This window comes from Colobus angolensis, unplaced genomic scaffold (genome assembly GCF_000951035.1).
Source record: "Colobus angolensis palliatus isolate OR3802 unplaced genomic scaffold, Cang.pa_1.0 Scaffold27, whole genome shotgun sequence".
Taxonomy (NCBI): Eukaryota; Metazoa; Chordata; class Mammalia; order Primates; family Cercopithecidae; genus Colobus; species Colobus angolensis.
This window is the reverse complement of record NW_012115932.1, coordinates 15238277-15259658: the sequence shown is the minus strand read 5'-3', so window position 1 is coordinate 15259658 and position 21382 is coordinate 15238277. Positions and strand designations below refer to the sequence as shown.

Sequence of the window (21382 nt, the reverse complement as noted above, 5' to 3'; positions counted from 1 at the left end):
CCTTTTTTTTTTTTTTTTAAATCAGTCCTGCAGCTTTCTGCATCCTGCTTCTGACTTCCAGCCTCCTGCTTCCTGCAGCTTTCTTCCTAGCAGAAGAGGAAAAATCAAGATTTTTTTTTTTTTTTTTAATTTTCAATCAGTGGCCACACCTAAAAATCTGAATTTCTGGCTGTTCTTCAATGGAGAAATTTCTGGCAACACTGGGTCTGACCTTCTTATAAGGCAACAATTGGCTGGAGGTGTGCTGAGGCTGCCCCCTTTAGACAGAGATGTGCACTCAACTTTAGGATTCCTTCATGTCTACCTCATTCAGGTTTTTTGCTTCTTGGCCCTATAGGCATCTTAGTTTGTGACACCTGGTATAGTTATAATGGATAGGAAAGTGAGAAGGAGGCTCAAAGGAACTCAGGTATAGATTCAGACCTTAAGAATGACCACTGATAGAGTTAATGGTACTCAACAGCAGAAATTTCCTTTAGAAAACAGCAGTTTACAACCAGAAAGAGGTTAAAAATAGCATTCTACGCTGATGAATCAGGGGTGACAGTCAGGACAGTGAACAGAGATGTGCTGGATATGGGAGAGAGATGCAAAGCACATGTTGCTTCCCTATCATCATTTCACAGCTGCCATATTGCTTCTGTCCTAGAAAAATCAGGTTAAACCTCAAGAGCTACCTCGCAGGCATTAAAGAAAAGTCACAAAGGACATTATAACACAGCTGTACTACTAGATTCTGACCTTCTCAAGACTACATGTCCTACTAAATTATATACCTTCAACATCTGGCTGTAAAATTAATGCATGAGTGTGGGCGTAGAATGAGAAAGTGGAAGCTTGGTTAGGTCTGCCTTGGTGGTGGTGGGAGCCACAGGGCTTTTTTTGCAGCAGCTGGCAAAGCCACCTCCTTCTCCCTTGCCCGCTGCCTCTCGGTCACTGCCCATCTGTTTTGTCCTGGCTGTAGTATAATGCTGGGGTATAGAATGACTGCTTTAAACCATTCTACCTTAAGGATGGCCCCAGTGGGACTTACTGGAAGCTCAACTTGCCTCATTTTATGTGCTCAAAACATACGTACTTTAGATTAGAAGCCACTAAACAAAGGAACAGAGATAGCTTTGTGTTTAAGCATGTGAACCCTAGAGTTAAATAGATTTCAGTTAAAATTTTAGTTCTTCCAGTTACTGACTTTGTGACTTTGGGAATGTTTCCTAATTTTTTTGTGCCTCAGTTCCTATATCTGTAAAATGGTAATGATAATACTACGCCTTCACAAAGATACTGTCATGATTAAACCAGATAATGCATATGTAAGTAGATTAAGCTAGTGCCTGCACACAGTAAGCACTTACATTTGAAAAGTTTTATTCCTTAAATTTCTAAATTTTAAAGCTTTTATTTTAGGTTCAGGGTTCAGGTTTAGGTTAGGTTTGTTATATAGGTAAATGGCATGTCACAGGGGTCTGGTGTACAGATTACTTTGTCATGCAGGTAATAAGCACAGTACCCCCAGTAGGTAGTTTTTTGATCTTCACCCTCCTCCAACTCTCTACTCTCAAGTAGGCCCCGGTATCTGCTGTTCACTTCATGTCCATGTGTACTCAATGTTTCGCTCCCACTTATAAGTGAGAACATGCTGTATTTAGTTTTTTGTTTCTGCATTAGTTCGCTTAGGATAATGGCCTCCAACTCCATCCATGTTGCTGCAAAGGACGTGATCTTTTTCTTTTTGATGGCTGTGTAGTATTCCATGGTGTATATGGTGTGTATATGTACCACATTTTCTATCCCGTCAACCACTGATGGGCATTTAGGTTGATTCCATGTCTTTGCTATTGTGAATAGAAGCACGTACATTTTGCCAATATTATTTTTTTCCCACTATGTATATGCATAATATATACATTGATTGCTGTTAAAACCAAGATTGTAGCACCAGGTGCAAAAACTATGTTATGTAATTTGAGTTCCTATTTTCCAATTTCAGTGTCTAATGACATATCCCTGGCTTCCTTTAAACTTTTAAAATCTGTTATTACCTGATCCAGTTGTGAATGTTCTTTCAGTTTGTTTTTGATATCAATATACTACTGTATTATTGAGAATAAAGTTGTAAATCAACCAGAGTGAGCTAATGGGTTACATAAGGAGCATACTTTTTATTTAAGGATCACTAGAAATGTCTTTATTAACATTAGAACATCTGACTATTCTTTTTAAGAGGACAAGAGATATGACTGTATTTCATCTGCTTAAGTGTTTTTGACTGTAAGAGTCTTGCTAAGGTTCCTGTAGGCCAAAATCTCAACATCAGTTAAATATGCGACTGCATTTTCTCCTACTTAGTATTATGGAATGGAATCTTAAGTATGAAAGATGTCTTGTATAGTATGTCAAAATGTTGAGCAATATCATTTCAGTCTAAACACAGAAATGAAAAAAGAGCAGATGATTTCCCTTTTGCTGTAATTCACTTTGGGATGCATGTCATGAAGAGCACTATACAAAAGCAATTTTCATTGATTGACTGACTGATTGAGGAAAAGGGTGAATGTTCTTTCAGCTTAAGTCTCTACTGAAGTATGATTTTTATAGCTCCTGACAGCTCTTCACAATTTGTAGTTAAATGCCATGTTAGCAAAAAAAAAAAAAAAAAAAAAACATAAAAAGGAGGGAGAAAAGGGAGAGAAAGAAAATCACAATTAGAATTTCTTTTGGATTTCAGTAGAGTTGACTTGAGCAAAACAGATAAATAGACGAGAGTAAGATGAATTCAACCCTAACTGCTCTAATTCCTCTATGCAATATATTAAGGTTTTCAAGACTATAATTGCTAAAAATACCCCTTTTAACAAATTAATTGCATAATAGTCCTTGTTATATTTCTGTGAAAGGTACTACAATTTCTAGAGCAATTAGCTTTAACTGGAATTCTGATTTAGAGAAGCTTTCAGGATCAGTGTCTTATTCTAATAATCTCACAAATTACATATAACTATGTGTTACGGATGCAAATACTTACTGACCAGTGATGAAACTGAAAAAATCTCACAAGGAAATGTTGTCTTCCGAATTATTGTAGCAGATCAGTGTCTTAGCTGCTACGAGTCAGTAGTAATTAGTAATCTGATCACTATTACTGTTGGTCTCTCCTTAAATTTTTAGTTTATCCTTCTAATAACATAAAAATGCTTGGGGAATTTTCCACCTTAATTTATGTAAACCGGGTTTTTCTCAATTGTTAGGTCAAAGCAATGCTGGTGACGCAATTGTTTTTACTGCAAATAGATTCACATACAATGGACCTTCATATGGACTAAATTTTAATGCTTGCAAAGTTAGAGTTGTTTGCAAAATATGAAAAAATGGCTTATTTAGAGAACATTTTTAAAAATTTTGAAGCTCTAAAGCCACATAGCAGGGAATAATAAACACGTTTCCAGGTGAGAGGCACATAAAATATCTTTCCCAGGCTGCTATATACAAATGGAAAGGCCTATAAGGATGTTGGAAAACCTTTATGTAGGTTCATGCTTCCTTTACTATGGAAGCTTGAGGAGACAACTTTTGCAATTTGGAATTAACATTCCTCATGCAATTATGCTTCCAGCAAAATAGGCCCAGGATGGGGGGAAAAACAGTTCCAACTAGTAAATAATTGCAGTATCATTGTATCAGTTTAGTTTAAAGAGCTGACAAACCCTCTCTAAACTCCAAGCACAATTAGTCATTAGGGTCTAGTTTTTCAGCACTGTTAAGCAATTTGTAATCCATTCCTTTTAATAGGGTTAGGCATTACTTAACCGACACAGATGACTTGAAAACTGAAACCTCAAGTTATGAAGCAGCAACCTTGTTCATTACCTTCTGTGATAGGCAAATCATCTATTAAAAACAGCATTTAATGGGCAACCAATGAATAATCAATGGCTCACTTTTCATCTGAGTGTGAAAATGAAAATAATCCAATACAAAATCCCACTGGTAACAGGCTGAATCTTGGGTTCTGCTGCTCTTCAGGGCTGATTTATAAGGTCTTGGAAAGCTGATGTAAACAGATGATCAATGGGACCCATCCCTGCTAATAATAACCCCCAACTGGCCCACTCCCTCTTTTTCAAGTCCATCCCTTCAGGCTATTAGTTCTGTCCAGCTAATTCTTCCCACTATTCCTGCCTGCTGCTTTTACTCTGGCCATCCGTTCAGTCCAGCCGACTCAGAAGTAATTTTATACGCAGCAGAGAGCGGGTGGAATTGATTTTTCACTCAGCGCTCTGTTCCCATCTGAATAATTATCAATTTTACTGCCTCATAAAGGGAAGAGTCAAAATTTCAAATCAATTCAAAAGAGCTTTTGAGACGACAGAAACTGTGCATAAGAATAGAGGTCAAAGTTGTCAGTGACCTAAGGAGATGATGTCAGATATTACTATACCTAATAGCTGACATCAGAGGCACTCAAGATGATATAACCTAGTACTAATGCAAATCATATTTATGCTGACTACCAGAGCCCAGTCATTAATATTTAAAATGCTATCTGAAAGCCTACATTCCAAATAAATAGAATGTATTCCACTGTTAATAAAGATATATCACTACTTACTCATATGCTATAAAGTGAAGGATTACCAAGTATTATTAACACACAGAAATTACTTAAACCAACAAATGCATGCTAATTCTGAGTAAAGACAAACTTGATTTGTCTCCTGCCCAACCACATTACTTGCTTTGCAAAATCTGATATGGTATTTTGTCTAGGGCCATAGCCTATTGATTTTTGCTAAAATTTTCTACCAACTTAAAAGTTTCTGCCAAAGTTTATGGGATAATACTGTGATTATGGCTGAGTGCTGGTAGGAGTGATTTGGTGGCAGACTTGTCCCTTGCCATGGTGGGGTAAAGGCTGGGTCTGATTCCTGGCCAATCCATGAATATATATATATATATTTTTTGGTGTGAACATGCTCTAAGTCAGTGATCCTCAACCTTCTCCATGTAAAACACATGAGGGCTGTGATACACTCCCACCAGTACCAGTCACTACTGCATTTGGGTGGAGTGGGGAGGGAGGAGAGAAGCACTGACATTTTGATAGCATGTATATTTTGAAAAGTCACTCCGGGTGAAGCAGAGATATTATCCTCACCTTGAATATCAATTGTGTGAGTAGTAAGGACTTGGGCTTTTGAGCCAAACAGACCTTGCTTCAAATTCCAGCTCCACCACTTTCTAGCTGATCTCTCTGTACCTCAATTTATTCATCTGTAAAATGGTGATGCTGATACCCACTTTTCGGGGTTGTTGTGGGGTCTAAATGAGGAGACTTCTCCAACAATACTCCCTCCCCTTATATTTCACTTTCTTTATCATCACTATATTAATTAAATGATCAAATAACTGGTGAGTTACTTGTCTCTTTGTCCCATGGCAAGAAATTTTGTAAGGAGATAAATTATGTCTTACGAATCTTAATAGCTCTTGCACCTGGTACATAATAAATTCTCACTAAATGTGAGATATCTTCTTTTTTCCTTTACATTTTCAACATGTTGTAACAGCTCCAGGGTCACACCAAATAATTACAGGTCTACAGCCCTTTGCCTAGTTACACAAAATATGAATGACACCCATTATCCCTGGAAAATAACTGGTTAACTGAAACATCACCACAAATAAAGTTTACATAATTTCATTTAAATATTAGCCAAAAATGACAGCCAGGAAGGAACCCTCTTTCATAGCTGTCTCATTCTATTTTCATCATTTACTGATACAGAGTGACATTTTTTCTTTTTCTTTTTTTTTTGAGGTGGACGCTCGCTCTGTCGCCAGGCTGGAGTGCAGTAGTGTGATCTCGCTCACTGCAACCTCTGCTTCCCAGGTTCAAGCAATTCTCCTGCCTCAGCCTTCCACATAGTTGGGAATACAGGCACATACCACCATGCCCAGCTAATTTTTGTATTTTTAGTAGAGACAGGGTTTCACCATATCGGCCAGGCTGGTCTCAAACTCCTGACCTCATGATCCACCTGCCTTGGCCCCCCAAAGTGCTGATATTACAGGCGTGAGTCACTGCACCCGGCCGACATTTTCTGATGATTGCAGGCAACTTATTTGCTCCCTAACGGTCATACAGCAACACACTATTGATGTGTTTACATTTCCAAATTACAAACTATTATGGATGTAATTTGGCAAAAGAAAACAACTGAAAACAGGATGAAGATACTTTCCACATTTAGTGGAATTAGCAAATATAGTGATGGGGCTAGGTGCAGTGGCTCACACCTGTAATCCCAGCACCTTGGGAGGCTGAGGTGGGAGGACTGTTTGTGCTCAGGAGTTCAAAACTAGCCTGGCAACGTGGCAAAACCCCTTCTCTACAAAAAAAAAAAAAAAAAAAAAAAAAAAAAGAAAGAAAGAAAAGAAAATATAGTGATGGCATAGCCATAAAAATAGTATTGTTCTTTTTGAAATATTTTTGGCATGTACATTTAAAAATTTTTTTTTAAATTTTCTTTCTTTTTTTTTGAGATGGAGTCTCGCTCTCTCGCCAGGCTGGAGTGCAGTGGCATGATCTCGGCTCACTGCAACCTCTGCCTCCCGGGTTCAAGCAATTCTTCTGCCTCAGCCTCCCGACTAGTTGGGACTACAGGTGCATGCCACCACGCCTGGTTAATTTTTGTATTTTTAGTAGAGACGGGGTTTCACCATATCAGTCAGGCTGGTCTTGAACTCCTGAACTCGTGATCTGTCTGCCTTGGCCTCCCAAAGTGCTGGGATTACAGGCATGACCACCGTGCCCAGCCTAAATCTTCTTATTTAGAGATGGGGTCTTGCTATGTTGCCCAGGCTGGTCTTGAACTTCTGGGCTCAAGCAATCCTCCTGCCTCTGCCTCTGGAGCAGCTGGTACTACAGGTACTGCACCTTGCAATATTCATTTCTTATGCATGCCGTTACTGTTATTTGCACAAGCGAGTTTTTTAAAATGATATTAAACTTGGATCTAACCTATTAGCTAGTTAGAAAATACATTAGAAAATAAACAAATTGTGGCTTTATTACTTATTAGTTAGATGTTATTGAACATATTACCTAACCTATCTGAACTAAGATTTCTCATTTTAAAATGGGAAAAATAACAACTATGATATGATGAATGAAATTCCTAGCAAGCTGCCTGGCATACACCAGGAGTCCAGCAAATTGCAGTTTCCCTATATACTGGAGTATTCATAAGGCAAACTTAAGATGACATTATCACAGACACCAGGAGAGAAATCAGGGGTTGACTGTTTCCAGTTCCAGTTTTGTCTAATTTTTCTCAGGCCTCTGGAAAAACTATCCTCTTTTTGAATTCCTGCTCCACTGAGGTGAGATGAACAACCCAGGTATTTCTTGAGGGTAGGTAATCCTAAGGCCTGTGTTTTTTCCCCACTTTCAGGGAAAATACTCCCAGACTATATATATATACAGACACATACATATATATGTATTCATATATGTATGTATTTATATTATTATATATATACACATATATGTACACACACACATATACATACATACATATATATATATATATATATATTCATATATGTATGTATTTATATTATTATATATATACACATATATGTACACACACACATATACATACATACATATATATATATATATATATATTTTAACCAGTGTAAAAAGTCTTGGCAAGACCGGCTGCTCTAAGATAAATTCAGGGCCAGGTATGGCTTCTGGGAACATTTGTTTCATAAGCTAGGTGATCAACCACCAGTTACCTGCTGCAGGACATCTGGGTTTTGCTGCATAAAATGTAATAGTCTCTGACCAGCCTGGGTAGCCTCTCTGCATCGAAGTGGCTTCTTGCCCTCTTTTGCTATGTGCTTGAAGAGGTAGGTGACGATGTAGTCTAAACTGGTACAGCAGCTGGAGGAGACAACTGTATCTGTACAAAAAGTAAATAAGAATTAATTTGCATTACTTAAGTTTTTGCTCCATTTGATTATATAACGGCTCCATTAAAAATAATTACTTTCTGATTTCAAAGTGCTTTTATCAAATTGCAAGTCCTTTGAGGGCAGGAATTTGTTTGTTTTTTTGAGAGAGAGTTTCATTATTGTCACCCAGGCTAGAGTGCAATGGCGTGATCTCGGCTCACTGCAACCTCCGCCTCCTGGGTTTAAGCGATTCTCCTGCTTCAGCCTCCTGAGTAGCTGAGATTATAGGTGCACACCACCACACCCGGCTAATTTTTGTATTTCTAGTAGAGATGGGGTTTCTCCATGTTGGCCAGACTGATCTTGAACTCCTGACCTCAGGTGATTCACTCATCTCGGCCTCCCAAAGTGCCGGGATTACAGGCGTGAGCCACCGTACCCGGCCAGGAATTTGTCTTATATAACTCTTTGAACCCAGTGTCTATTATAGGGTCTGGCCTAGAGATTATTGGATTGATTAGGCAGATTTTCCCATCTGTGACCTTAACAACCTCTTTTCAGTTCAAGCAACTGTTTAGTAAGTATCTACTTAGTGCAAAGTGCTCTGTTTTACGGGAAACAGTGGTCTAACCTCATTCTGGTGTCAAAGAACTCATGGTTTAGTGTGCAAGTCACTGTAGCATAATGCTGTGTAAAAATGACAACTTGAGGATTTTGAGGGAGGGATCACATTTAGATGGGGATCATGGAGAGTTTGGTGAAGGAGGCAGCACCTGATATGGGTTTCAAAAGATTATTCCAATTAGACATAAGGAAGGATACTTTTCAGGTAGAAGGATTAGCACAAGGCAACAATGTGGTAGGAAAGACAGGGATTTTGAAACCAGACAGTTCTGGTTTCAAGTCCCATCTTTGCCAATTACTTGCCGTGTTGCTGATCGGAAAGAGCTACTTCACTTTTTTTCACCATTTATAAAAGACCTTGCAGAGTTGAATGAGAAGAAAATGACAAGAAGTTCATTAGTAATAAAAACAGCTGACATTTATTAAGAGCTTACTATGAGTTACTGTGTTAACTGCTTTACATAAGTTATTATTTTTAATTCTCACACAGCACTGTAATAGTTACTGTTATTATCTCCATTTACTGATGAGGACACTAAATTTTAGGGAGCTTAGGTGACTTGTCCATTGTCACACAGCTAGAAGACTGCACAGCCAAGGTATGAAAATAAACAAGAAGTTGGACTCTGGATCTGTACTCTTTCTGAAAATTTTATTGTATTTTTTATTTTTTTGTTTCAATAATTTTTGGGGAATAGGTGGTTTTTGGTTACATGAATAAGTTCCTTAGTGGTAGTTTCTGAGATTCTGGTGCACCCATCACCCAAGCAGTGTACACTCTACCCATTGTGTAGTATTTTATCCTTCACCCCACTTACCTTCCTTCTACCTGAGTCCCCAAAGTCCACTGTATCATTCTCATGCCTTTGTGTCCTCATAGCTTAGCTCCCACTTATCAATGGGAACATATGACATTTGTTTTTTCTGGATCTGTATTCTTAACCACTACATTAAAACTAGGTAATAAGCAAAAATATATGTAAGCACCAAACACCTTATTGTTGTTGTTGAGATAGGTTCTCACTCTGTCACCAAGGCTAGAGTGCAGTGGTGTGATCTTGGCTCACTGCAGCCTTGACCTCCTGAGCTCAACTGATCCTCCCACCTCAGCCTCCCAAGTAGCTGGGACTGTAGGTGTGCACCACCATGCCTGGCTACTTTTTGTATTTTTTGTAGAAGTAGCGTTTTGCATGTTGCTCAGGCTGGCCTTGAACTCCTGGGCTCAAGCGATCTGCTAGCCTCAGCCTCCCAAACTGCTGGGATTACAGACGTGTGCTACCATGCCCAGGCTAGAACGCCTTCTTAAATCACAATGGGCACTCAAAACATGGCAGTAACTACTGGTTTGCCTCATGGTAAAAAGAGAAGAGTATATTCAAGAAGCAGAACTTTTGATTTCAGAGAGAGAATGTATAGAGGATATGTAAGAGAAGGCTGACAGAGCAGGTGGAGGATCTTACTTGAGGGCATCCAATAGAGGAGTGTAACATTTATATTTAATATGAAAGGTAAATGGAAGTGTTATTGACAAGTAAGTGACATGACAGAGCAACCATTTATTATCTCCTTTGTACACTAAAATTATTAACTCATTTACTTGTAACAACTACTTTGTATAGTAAGAATAATTTGCATTTTAAATGAGAAAACTGAAGCTTAGAGATTAAGTTGCTTATTAGAAGTCCACGGTTTTGAATCAGCATGACATCACCCCCATTTTTTGGCTAACGACAACATTTGCACATGATCCCTGGGAATTTATGATTAGTAAGAAAAACAGTTAACAAGAGCAACAATTAAAATGGTAAACAGGTAGACTCAGAAGAGGAGAAGCAGACTAAGAGAGTAGGGTTGGGAAGCAGATTATAAACTTCCTAAGGGAGTAGTTTCTCATTCATCTTATTCATCTCTGAGGTTCTAAGACATATGTATGTCTGACATACATTACAGGTGAAATATCTGCAGAATTAATTAAAGAATGCATAGCTAAAGGTAACCTCAGAAAGTTTTCTTAGAAGAAGGTCTTGAGTTGTGTTTAGTAATAATACCCAGCATTGATAAAACACTACAGTTTAAAAGCTCACATTTATCATTTTAGAGAGAAATGTCATGAAAAATAGAAAGAGGGAAGTTTTGGGGCAAGTTTTGAAGTACAGTCATATGCATTTAACACAGAGGAAAATGGTAGCTAATACAGGATCATGAGGGACGAGAAGTTGAATGGAGGTCTAAAAGACAGCCGTGGACTATAGTTCTGGAAAACTGTGCAATCACAAAGCTTTTAAGAAAGGAGCTTTTCCAAAGGTTGGTTAATGGATACAAAAGTATAGCCAGATAAGAGGACTAAGTTGTAGTGTTCTGTAGCACTAATAAGGTGACTATAATGAACAACTGGTTATATATTTTCAAGTAGCTAAAAGAGTAGATTTTGAATGTTCCCAACACAAAGAAATGATAAATGTTTGCAGTGATGGCTACCCTAAATGGTCATTACACAGTGTATACCTATATCAAATATCATATGGTACTCCATAAATATATGAAATTATCATGTGTCAATTAAAAATAATAAAAGCCAAAAATAGAGTTTCCCTCCTAAAGACATGGCATTTGATTAATCAAATAACTGATTAATTAACTAGTTAATTTATTCTTCATCTCTCCATATTAACTGGGTTACTTTGCAGAAAAGGGAGCTTTGGTTTTACAGCTCTGGGATGTAGCATACTATAAGTGGAAAATGTCTGGGCCTAAAAGTCAAACACAGACTTGTTGAGCCTGGTTGCTTTTCTCTTTTCCTTCATATTTCTACATTTCAAGAACCAACCATGAAAGTACATGGATTAAGTAACTCTACATCTACAAAGATAACAGGAAGCAGATATGGTTCCCCTCACCAGTGAAGAGCAATATGCTATCAATCATATAAAAATTATAAAGACTTCACATAGATTTGGTGACCACATGCCATGCAGGTTGCATTAAAAGGTTCCAATCTACTGAGTCAGCTGTGAAAAAGCCAGGTAAACACTTTAGACATGAAGATTGCAGCATATATCCTTGCAATAAAAGCAAGAAGAGCTTCCATTATGGTTGATTTATGGTTGAGGACTTTGAAAAAGATAAATGTTATTTCAGGGTAGATTTTAAAGTGTGGAATCATAAGGATCACAGGGCATTTGGTCAAAAACAGAATGAATGGTGGTGAAGACTATGTATAACTATTGGTTTTCTTTATTTGCAGCTCAAGATACTATGTGAGATTCAAATAATGATACTTTCCAGACTAAAAACATAGTCAGAAGTAATGAATTTTCATATTTTGTCCAAGTTCTTGGTGTTCAAAATATTTTAAAAGGGATTACATCTGTAATTTTGGAAATAATTTTTAAGCCTAATAGGCATTTTGTCCTCTCTAGCAACTTGTTGTTTGGCACTGAAAACAATCAAGTGCTCCTCTTCTCCTGGAACCAGTCTCCACAGGAAGCACATGCATCATTAACAGCCTACTGCTCACTAAGACCCATCATCGAAAGTTGTGCTGAAAAGTTAACTGTATAGGAAAGAATTGCTTAACTGAGAGACAGGAAGAATGAGGCTGAGCTGAAATCTGCCTTCAGCTCAAAACTTGTCACTACAACACAAAGGAGAATGAAGGTCTTAGAGAAATATAGTCTGAAGGGCAATTTCAGAGACAAAAGGCCTATTTGGGTGGGGCAGTGGTTTTGGAAATAGGTGAGTCTAGGTTTGAATCTATTATTTCCTAGATGTTTGACTTCTTGAGCTTCAGCTGTGCCTCTGTAAAATGTGCTTAATATTACCTGCTTTGTAAGGTTTGGCATTAAGTGTGCAAAAACTGTAACACAGCACCCAACACATAGAAGGTTTTCCCTTCCCATTTGTTTTCCTGGCTACTTCAATCCCTAAACACCAAAGCTCTCTTCTCTCTTTAGGTGTTTTGTCCTTTTTTTTTTTGGGTGGGGGGTGAAACTAATGTGTAAAATCTTGAAGTTCTAAATATTTCCTAAATGTGTCACTCCCATATTACATTCATACCACATGACATCCAATTCAATAATGTGTTCAAAATAACAACATATCCTCTTTTATTCTTTATATAAGTTTTATTAATAATGAACTTCATGGGAAATGATCTAGTCATTCCTAGTTGGTTCAACTTTTTGCTTGCCCTTACCTTTCCTTGTTTAGGCTTTTAGCCTACCCTTTACTTCTGCCTGAAATGCACCCATCCCTGCTATGACTAATCTTAAAGGTCTTCCTCCATCAGTTCTAAAATAGCTACATTTAGACACTCTCTATCCAACACCTCACTTTGTTTTTTAAATTTGTCACAAATTTATAGGGTACATGTGAAGTTTTATTATAAGTATATAACGCTTTCTGATCAATATATGGTACTTAGGCTGTCTGTCACCTGACTACATTTTTGTTAACTATAGTCACCCTACTCTGCTATCAAACATTGAATTTATTCCTTCCATCTTACCATGTTTGTACCTTTAAACCTACTTCTCTTCATCCTCTCCCTTGCCCCTCACTCACCCTTTCGTCTCTGTTATCTGTTTTTTTCTTTTTTTTTGAGACAGTCTTGCTCTGTTGCCCAGGGTGAAGTGCAGTGATCTTGGCTCACTGCAATCTCTGCCTCCTGGGTTCAAGCTATTCTTACTTCAGCCTCCCGAGTAGCTGCCACCACAGGTGTGTGTGCCACCATGCCCAGATAATTTTTTTTTTTTTTTGAGATGGAGTCTCACTGTGTCACCCAGGTTGGAGTGCAGTGGCATGATCTTGGCTTACTGCAACCTCTGCCTCCCGAGTTCAAGTGATTCTCCTGCCTCAGCCTCCCTGAGTAGCTGGGATTACAAGTGCCTGCCACCATGCCTGACTAATTTTTGTATTTTTAGTAGAGACAGGGTTTCACTATGTTGGCCAGGCTGGTCTCCTGACCTCAAGTGATCTGCCCACATGGGTCTCCTAAAGTGCTGGGATTACAGGTGTGAGCCACTGTGCCCCATCTAATTTTTGTATTTATTTATTTATTTATTTATTTTTGAGTCAGAGTCTTGCTCTGTTGCCCAGGCTGGAGTGCAGTGGCACAATCTCGGTTCATCGCAAACTCCACCTCCCAGGTTCAAGCCATTCTGCCGCAGCCTCCTGAGTAGCTGGGATTACAGGCATCCGCCATCACACCCAGTTAATTTTTGTACTTTTAGTAGAGATGGGTTTCACCATGTTGGCCAGGCTGGTCTCAAACTCCGGACCTCAAGTGATCCACCAACCTCAGCCTCCCGAAGTGCTGGGATTACAGGCGTGAGCCACCATGTCTGACCCTTGTTATCTATCTTTCCATTCTCTACCTCCATGTGATTAAATTTTTGAGCTCCCACATACGAATGAGAATGTGTGGTATCTGTCTTTCTTTGCCTGGTTTATTTCAGTTAAGATAAAGACCTCCAGTTCCATTCATGTTGCTACAAAAGACATTATTTCATTCTTTTTTTTTATGGCTGAACAGTATTCCATTGTGTATATATACACATTTTCTTTATCCATTCATCTATTGATAGATACTTAGGTTGATTCTATGTCTTTGCTACTGCAAATACTGATGTAATAAACATATGAGTGAGGCATCCCTGTGGTACACTGACTTATTTTCCTTTGGGTATACTCCCAGTAGTAGGACTGTTGGATTGAATAGTAATTCTATTTTTAGTTTTTTGAGAAATCTCCATACTGCTTTCCATAGTGGCTGTATTAGTTTACATTCCCACCAACAGTGTACGAGTTTCCTTTTCTCTGCATCCTTGACAACATCTGTTCTTTTTTGCCTTTTTAATAATATCCATTCTCATAGGGGTAAGATGGTATCTCACTGTGGTTTTGATTTGCATTTCTCTGATGATTAGTGATGTTGAACATTTTTTCACATACATCTTGGCTGTTCGTATATCTTCTTTTGAGAAATGTCTATTCATGTCATTTGCCCAGTTTTAAAGGGAATTATTTGTTTTTTCCTATTGAATTGAGTTCCTTATATATTCTAGATATTGGTCTCCTGTTAGATGAATAGTTTATAAATATTCTCTCCCATTCAACAGATTGTCTGTTTACTCTGTTGGTTATTTCTTTTGTGATTCAGAAGTTTTTAGTTTAAAGAAGTCCCATTTGTCTAATTTTTGTTTTTGTTGCTGTATTTTTGAGGTCTTTGTCATAAATTTTTTGCCTAGATCAATGTTCAGAAGAGTTTTCCCTAGGTTTTCTTCCAGCATTTTTTAACAGTTTTAGGCTTTAAGTCTTTAATCCATTTTGAGTTGATTTTTATATATGGTGAGACAGAGGTCCAGTTTCATTCTTCTGCATACGGCTATCCAATTTTTCCAGCACCATTTTATTGGAGAGACTGTCCTTTCTCCATTGTGTATTCTTGTCAGCTTTGTTGAAGATCAGTTGGCTGTAAGTATGTGACTTGATCTCTGGGCTCTCTACTCTGTTCCATTGGTCTGTGTCTATTTTCATACCAATATCATGTTGCTTTGGTTACTATAGCCTTGTAATATATTTTGAAGTCAGGTAATGCAATGCCTACAAGCTTAGTTCTGGTTGGTCAAGATTACTTTGGCTCTTCAGGCTCTTTTATGGTTCCATATGAATTGTATGATTTTAAAAAAAATTCTGTGAAGAAGGATGGTATTTTGATAGGAATTGTATTGAATCTATACACTGCTTTGGGCAATATGGTCATTTTAACAATATTCATTCTTCCGATTCATGAGCATAGGATGTTTTTCCATTTATTTGTGTCATCTTCAACTTCTTTCATCAGTGTTTTGTAGTTTTCCTTGTAGAGATCTTTCACCTTCTCGGTTAAATGCATTCCTAGGGGTGTGTGTGTGTGTGTGTGTGTGTGTGTGTGTGTGTATTTATTTTTTATTTTTTTTAATTTTTGAGATGGAGTTTTGCTCTTGTTGCCAAGGCTGGAGTGCAATGGAATGATCTCGGCTCAATGCAACCTCCGTTTCCTGGGTTCAAGTGATTCTCCTGCCTCAGCCTCCTGAGTAGCTGGGATTACAGGCATGCACCACCATGCCTGGCTAATTTTGTATTTTTAGTAGAGATGGGGTTTCTCCATGTTGGTCAGGCTGGTCTCGAACTCCTGACCTCGGGTGATCTGCCCACCTCAGCTTCCCAAAGTGTTGGGATTACAGGCGTGAGCCACTGTGCCTGGCTTCCCAGGTATTTTACAGCTATTGTAAATGGCACTGCCTACTTGATTTCATTCGCGGATAGCTCATTATTGGTATATAGAAATACTATTGATTTTTGTACAATGATTTTCTATCCTGTAACTTTTGTGCATTCATTTATCAAATCTAGGTTTCTTGAAATCTTTAGGTTTTTCTGGATATAAGATCTATCATCAGCAAAGGACAATTTGACTTTCACTTTTCCAATCCGGATGCCTTTTATCTCTTCTCTTGCCTCACTGCTCTGGCTAGGACTTTTAGTACTATGTTGAATAAGAGTGGTGAAAATGGGAATCCCTGTCTTGTTTCAGTTCTTGAAGGGAATGTTTTCAACTTTTCCCCATTCAGTATGATTTTGGCTGTGGGTTTGTCATACGTGGCCTTTATTGGTTTGAGGTATGTCCCTTCTATGCCTAGTTTGTTGAGGGTTTTTATCATGAAGGATGCTGAATTTTATCAAATGGTTTTTCTGCATCTATTCAGATGATGATACGGGTTTTTGTCCTTAATTTTGTTGATGTGATGTATCACATTTAATGATTTGTGTACGTTGAATTAACGTTCCATTCCTGGGATAAATCCCACTTGATCACTGTGTATGATCTTTTGGATATGCTGTTGGCTTTGATTAGCTAGCATTTTGTTGAGGATTTCTGTACCTATGTTCATACTGGCCTGTAGTTTTCTTTTTTTGTTGCGTCCTTGTCTGATACTGGTATCACGGTGATAGTGTCCTCATAGAATGGGTTAGGGAGAGTTCCCTCTTCCTCAATTTTTTGGAACAGTTTCAGGAGGACTGGTATATTTGTATATTTGGTTTTGTATGTTTGTACGTCTGGATTTGAATCCATCTGGTGTTGAGTTTTTTTTTTTTTTTGCTAGGATTTTTTTTTTTTTTTTTAATTACTGATTTGATCTCACTAGTTGTTATTGGTCTGTTCAGGTCTTCTATTTCTTCCTAGTTCAATCTCAGAACCTTGTATGTTTCCAGGAACTTATCCAATTTTTTCTAGGCTTTCTAGTTGGTGAGCATATCGTTGTTCATAACAGTCTCCGATGATCTTTCACATTTCTGTGGTATCAGTTATAACGTCTCCTTTTTCATTTCTGATTTAATTTGGGTCTTTTCTTGGTTAGTCTAGCCAGTGGTTTACATATTTTGTTTACCTTTTTGAAGAAGAACCAACTTTTTGTTGTGTTGATCCTTTGTATTTTTTATTTCTTAGTCTCTATTTCATTTAGTTCTGCTCTAATCTTTACTATTTCTTTTCTTTTCTTTTTTTTTTTTTTTTTTTTTTTGAGACAGAGTCTCGCTCTGCCGCCCAGGCTGGAGTGCAATGGCCGGGTCTCAGCTCACTGCAAGCTCCACCTCCTGGGTTTACGCCATTCTCCTGCCTCAGCCTCCCAAGCAGCTGGGACTACAGGCGCCCGCCACGTTGCCCGGCTAGTTTTTTGTATTTTTTAGTAGAGACGGGGTTTCACCATGTTAGCCAGGATGGTCTCGATCTCCTGACCTCGTGATCCGCCCGTCTCGGCCTCCCAAAGTGCTGGGATTACAGGCTTGAGCCACCGCGCCCGGCTACTATTTCTTTTCTATTGGTAATTTTGGGTTTGGTTTTTCCTTGCTTTTCTAGCTCCCTGAGGTGCACTGTGAGATTGTTAATTTGTAATCTTTCCACTTTTTTGGATATTAGCATTTATTGCTATAAACTTCCTTCTTTTTTTCACAAATAAACCAACTTTAATAGATATTATTTTGTATCTACATAGAGCCTTCTTCAAGAACCTTAAATGCTTTACAGACATTATCTCTAATGAATCCCCACAACAACCCTATGAGGTAGGTATTACTCCCATTTTAAAAGACAGGGAGACTGAAGCACAGAGAGGTTAAGTGACTTGCCCAAGGTCACACAGTTAAATTTACCGAAGACTCAGGACATGAGTGCTTTAGCCTCTCAGCTCCCAAATACCTCATGATAGAATCTTTAATAAAAAGTGTTTTTAAGGAAAGTATCAAGAGTAGTTATGTTATGAAAATGAGGTCTTTCTCCTGCCATCAAGGAAAGAAAAAAACCCTATACTGATGGTTAGAGGCCACAAGACCCATATAATACAACCTTTCCTTCTTTCTCTATTCCCAAGCCTCCTGGTTCCTGTCTTAAATAATCTTTTAAAGGTAAAATTTCCAAGACAGAAGCCATGTGACTTAACAAGTGGGATTTAATTTAGATTATTTACTTTTAGTTAAAATAATTTATAGAATTTTTTATTCCAATATACAAAATATGGGACAGCCATCCCAACAATCATGTACATAGTTACATAGCAATCAGCCACCATTTACAACTGAAACCAGTCCCTCATTTTAATCACAACCAACATATAGCCACACAATGCCTTCTTCATGGGTCACTTTTCTTACTTACTATACCTGTATTTTCTCCCCCAACCCTGATCCTATATGTTTTACAAGTATATTGAGTTTTTGATAAACTTCAAAACATTTTACTTAGATCCAGCTGCATTAAGAAGAAAAAGTAAATGTAAAACTGTCACCCCACAGTCCCTCCCCTGACAAATCATACTATGAAGTATGGTGTGATGTGAACAAAGTATGTGACTACCAGGAACTCAATACATATGCTAGAACTTGCTTTAATATGAAATTTAACTTGGCTTTTACTGCATGTTTTTTTAATGCAAAAATGTAAACACAAACCAACATAGTATTTCAATGCCGTACCTTTATGCAAATGACTTCATCTAGCTTTCTTAAACATGTTGTGATATAGCTAATGTTAAAACTGACACAGCTTCACCTGCTTCTTTTTCTCTGCACTGAAAGCTGCAGAAATACAGCTTTAATTTCAAGACAATTTGGTTTAAGCCCTTAAAATAAAAAGCATACCTCCACTTCTACTGCCCTGACTTTCCCTACATGGTTGATTATGATTCTCTGTGGCGCGTTGGTAGATCAGGCAGGCTTTATATAACTTGTACAAAACCTCTCTAGCCAGGATAAGGCTTTATAAAGTATCTTAAAGAGAAACTTGTCAAAATACTTTTGATATTTAGCACAAACACTAATTTTTTTTTTTTTTTTTTGAGATGGAGTCTCACTGTGTCACCCAGGTTGGAGTGCAGTGGCATGATCTTGGCTTACTGCAACCTCTGCCTCCCGAGTTCAAGTGATTCTCCTGCCTCAGCCTCCCTGAGTAGCTGGGATTACAAGTGCCTGCCACCATGCCTGACTAATTTTTGTATTTTTAGTAGAGACAGGGTTTCACTATGTTGGCCAGGCTGGTCTCCTGACCTCAAGTGATCTGCCCACATGGGTCTCCTAAAGTGCTGGGATTACAGGTGTGAGCCACTGTGCCCCATCTAATTTTTGTATTTATTTATTTATTTATTTATTTTTGAGTCAGAGTCTTGCTCTGTTGCCCAGGCTGGAGTGCAGTGGCACAATCTCGGTTCATCGCAAACTCCACCTCCCAGGTTCAAGCCATTCTGCCGCAGCCTCCTGAGTAGCTGGGATTACAGGCATCCGCCATCACACCCAGTTAATTTTTGTACTTTTAGTAGAGATGGGTTTCACCATGTTGGCCAGGCTGGTCTCAAACTCCGGACCTCAAGTGATCCACCAACCTCAGCCTCCCGAAGTGCTGGGATTACAGGCGTGAGCCACCATGTCTGACCCTTGTTATCTATCTTTCCATTCTCTACCTCCATGTGATTAAATTTTTGAGCTCCCACATACGAATGAGAATGTGTGGTATCTGTCTTTCTTTGCCTGGTTTATTTCAGTTAAGATAAAGACCTCCAGTTCCATTCATGTTGCTACAAAAGACATTATTTCATTCTTTTTTTTTATGGCTGAACAGTATTCCATTGTGTATATATACACATTTTCTTTATCCATTCATCTATTGATAGATACTTAGGTTGATTCTATGTCTTTGCTACTGCAAATACTGATGTAATAAACATATGAGTGAGGCATCCCTGTGGTACACTGACTTATTTTCCTTTGGGTATACTCCCAGTAGTAGGACTGTTGGATTGAATAGTAATTCTATTTTTAGTTTTTTGAGAAATCTCCATACTGCTTTCCATAGTGGCTGTATTAGTTTACATTCCCACCAACAGTGTACGAGTTTCCTTTTCTCTGCATCCTTGACAACATCTGTTCTTTTTTGCCTTTTTAATAATATCCATTCTCATAGGGGTAAGATGGTATCTCACTGTGGTTTTGATTTGCATTTCTCTGATGATTAGTGATGTTGAACATTTTTTCACATACATCTTGGCTGTTCGTATATCTTCTTTTGAGAAATGTCTATTCATGTCATTTGCCCAGTTTTAAAGGGAATTATTTGTTTTTTCCTATTGAATTGAGTTCCTTATATATTCTAGATATTGGTCTCCTGTTAGATGAATAGTTTATAAATATTCTCTCCCATTCAACAGATTGTCTGTTTACTCTGTTGGTTATTTCTTTTGTGATTCAGAAGTTTTTAGTTTAAAGAAGTCCCATTTGTCTAATTTTTGTTTTTGTTGCTGTATTTTTGAGGTCTTTGTCATAAATTTTTTGCCTAGATCAATGTTCAGAAGAGTTTTCCCTAGGTTTTCTTCCAGCATTTTTTAACAGTTTTAGGCTTTAAGTCTTTAATCCATTTTGAGTTGATTTTTATATATGGTGAGACAGAGGTCCAGTTTCATTCTTCTGCATACGGCTATCCAATTTTTCCAGCACCATTTTATTGGAGAGACTGTCCTTTCTCCATTGTGTATTCTTGTCAGCTTTGTTGAAGATCAGTTGGCTGTAAGTATGTGACTTGATCTCTGGGCTCTCTACTCTGTTCCATTGGTCTGTGTCTATTTTCATACCAATATCATGTTGCTTTGGTTACTATAGCCTTGTAATATATTTTGAAGTCAGGTAATGCAATGCCTACAAGCTTAGTTCTGGTTGGTCAAGATTACTTTGGCTCTTCAGGCTCTTTTATGGTTCCATATGAATTGTATGATTTTAAAAAAAATTCTGTGAAGAAGGATGGTATTTTGATAGGAATTGTATTGAATCTATACACTGCTTTGGGCAATATGGTCATTTTAACAATATTCATTCTTCCGATTCATGAGCATAGGATGTTTTTCCATTTATTTGTGTCATCTTCAACTTCTTTCATCAGTGTTTTGTAGTTTTCCTTGTAGAGATCTTTCACCTTCTCGGTTAAATGCATTCCTAGGGGTGTGTGTGTGTGTGTGTGTGTGTGTGTGTGTGTGTATTTATTTTTTATTTTTTTTAATTTTTGAGATGGAGTTTTGCTCTTGTTGCCAAGGCTGGAGTGCAATGGAATGATCTCGGCTCAATGCAACCTCCGTTTCCTGGGTTCAAGTGATTCTCCTGCCTCAGCCTCCTGAGTAGCTGGGATTACAGGCATGCACCACCATGCCTGGCTAATTTTGTATTTTTAGTAGAGATGGGGTTTCTCCATGTTGGTCAGGCTGGTCTCGAACTCCTGACCTCA

General features: G+C 38.1%; 1 protein-coding gene and 1 pseudogene across 1 annotated transcript in view; both read right to left on the bottom strand.

Annotated features, from left to right (window-relative positions):
* RANBP17 (RAN binding protein 17) overlaps window positions 1-21382 on the bottom strand; it is a 428836-nt gene that overhangs the window by 27182 nt on the left and 380272 nt on the right. Inside the window, exon 25 of the mRNA XM_011947772.1 lies at window positions 7801-7967. Coding sequence (XP_011803162.1) covers window positions 7801-7967 — 167 coding nt within the window. The remainder of the gene's footprint in view (window positions 1-7800; window positions 7968-21382) is intronic.
* The window catches only part of LOC105515867, a 5523-nt pseudogene continuing 2790 nt past the window's right edge, over window positions 18650-21382 (bottom strand).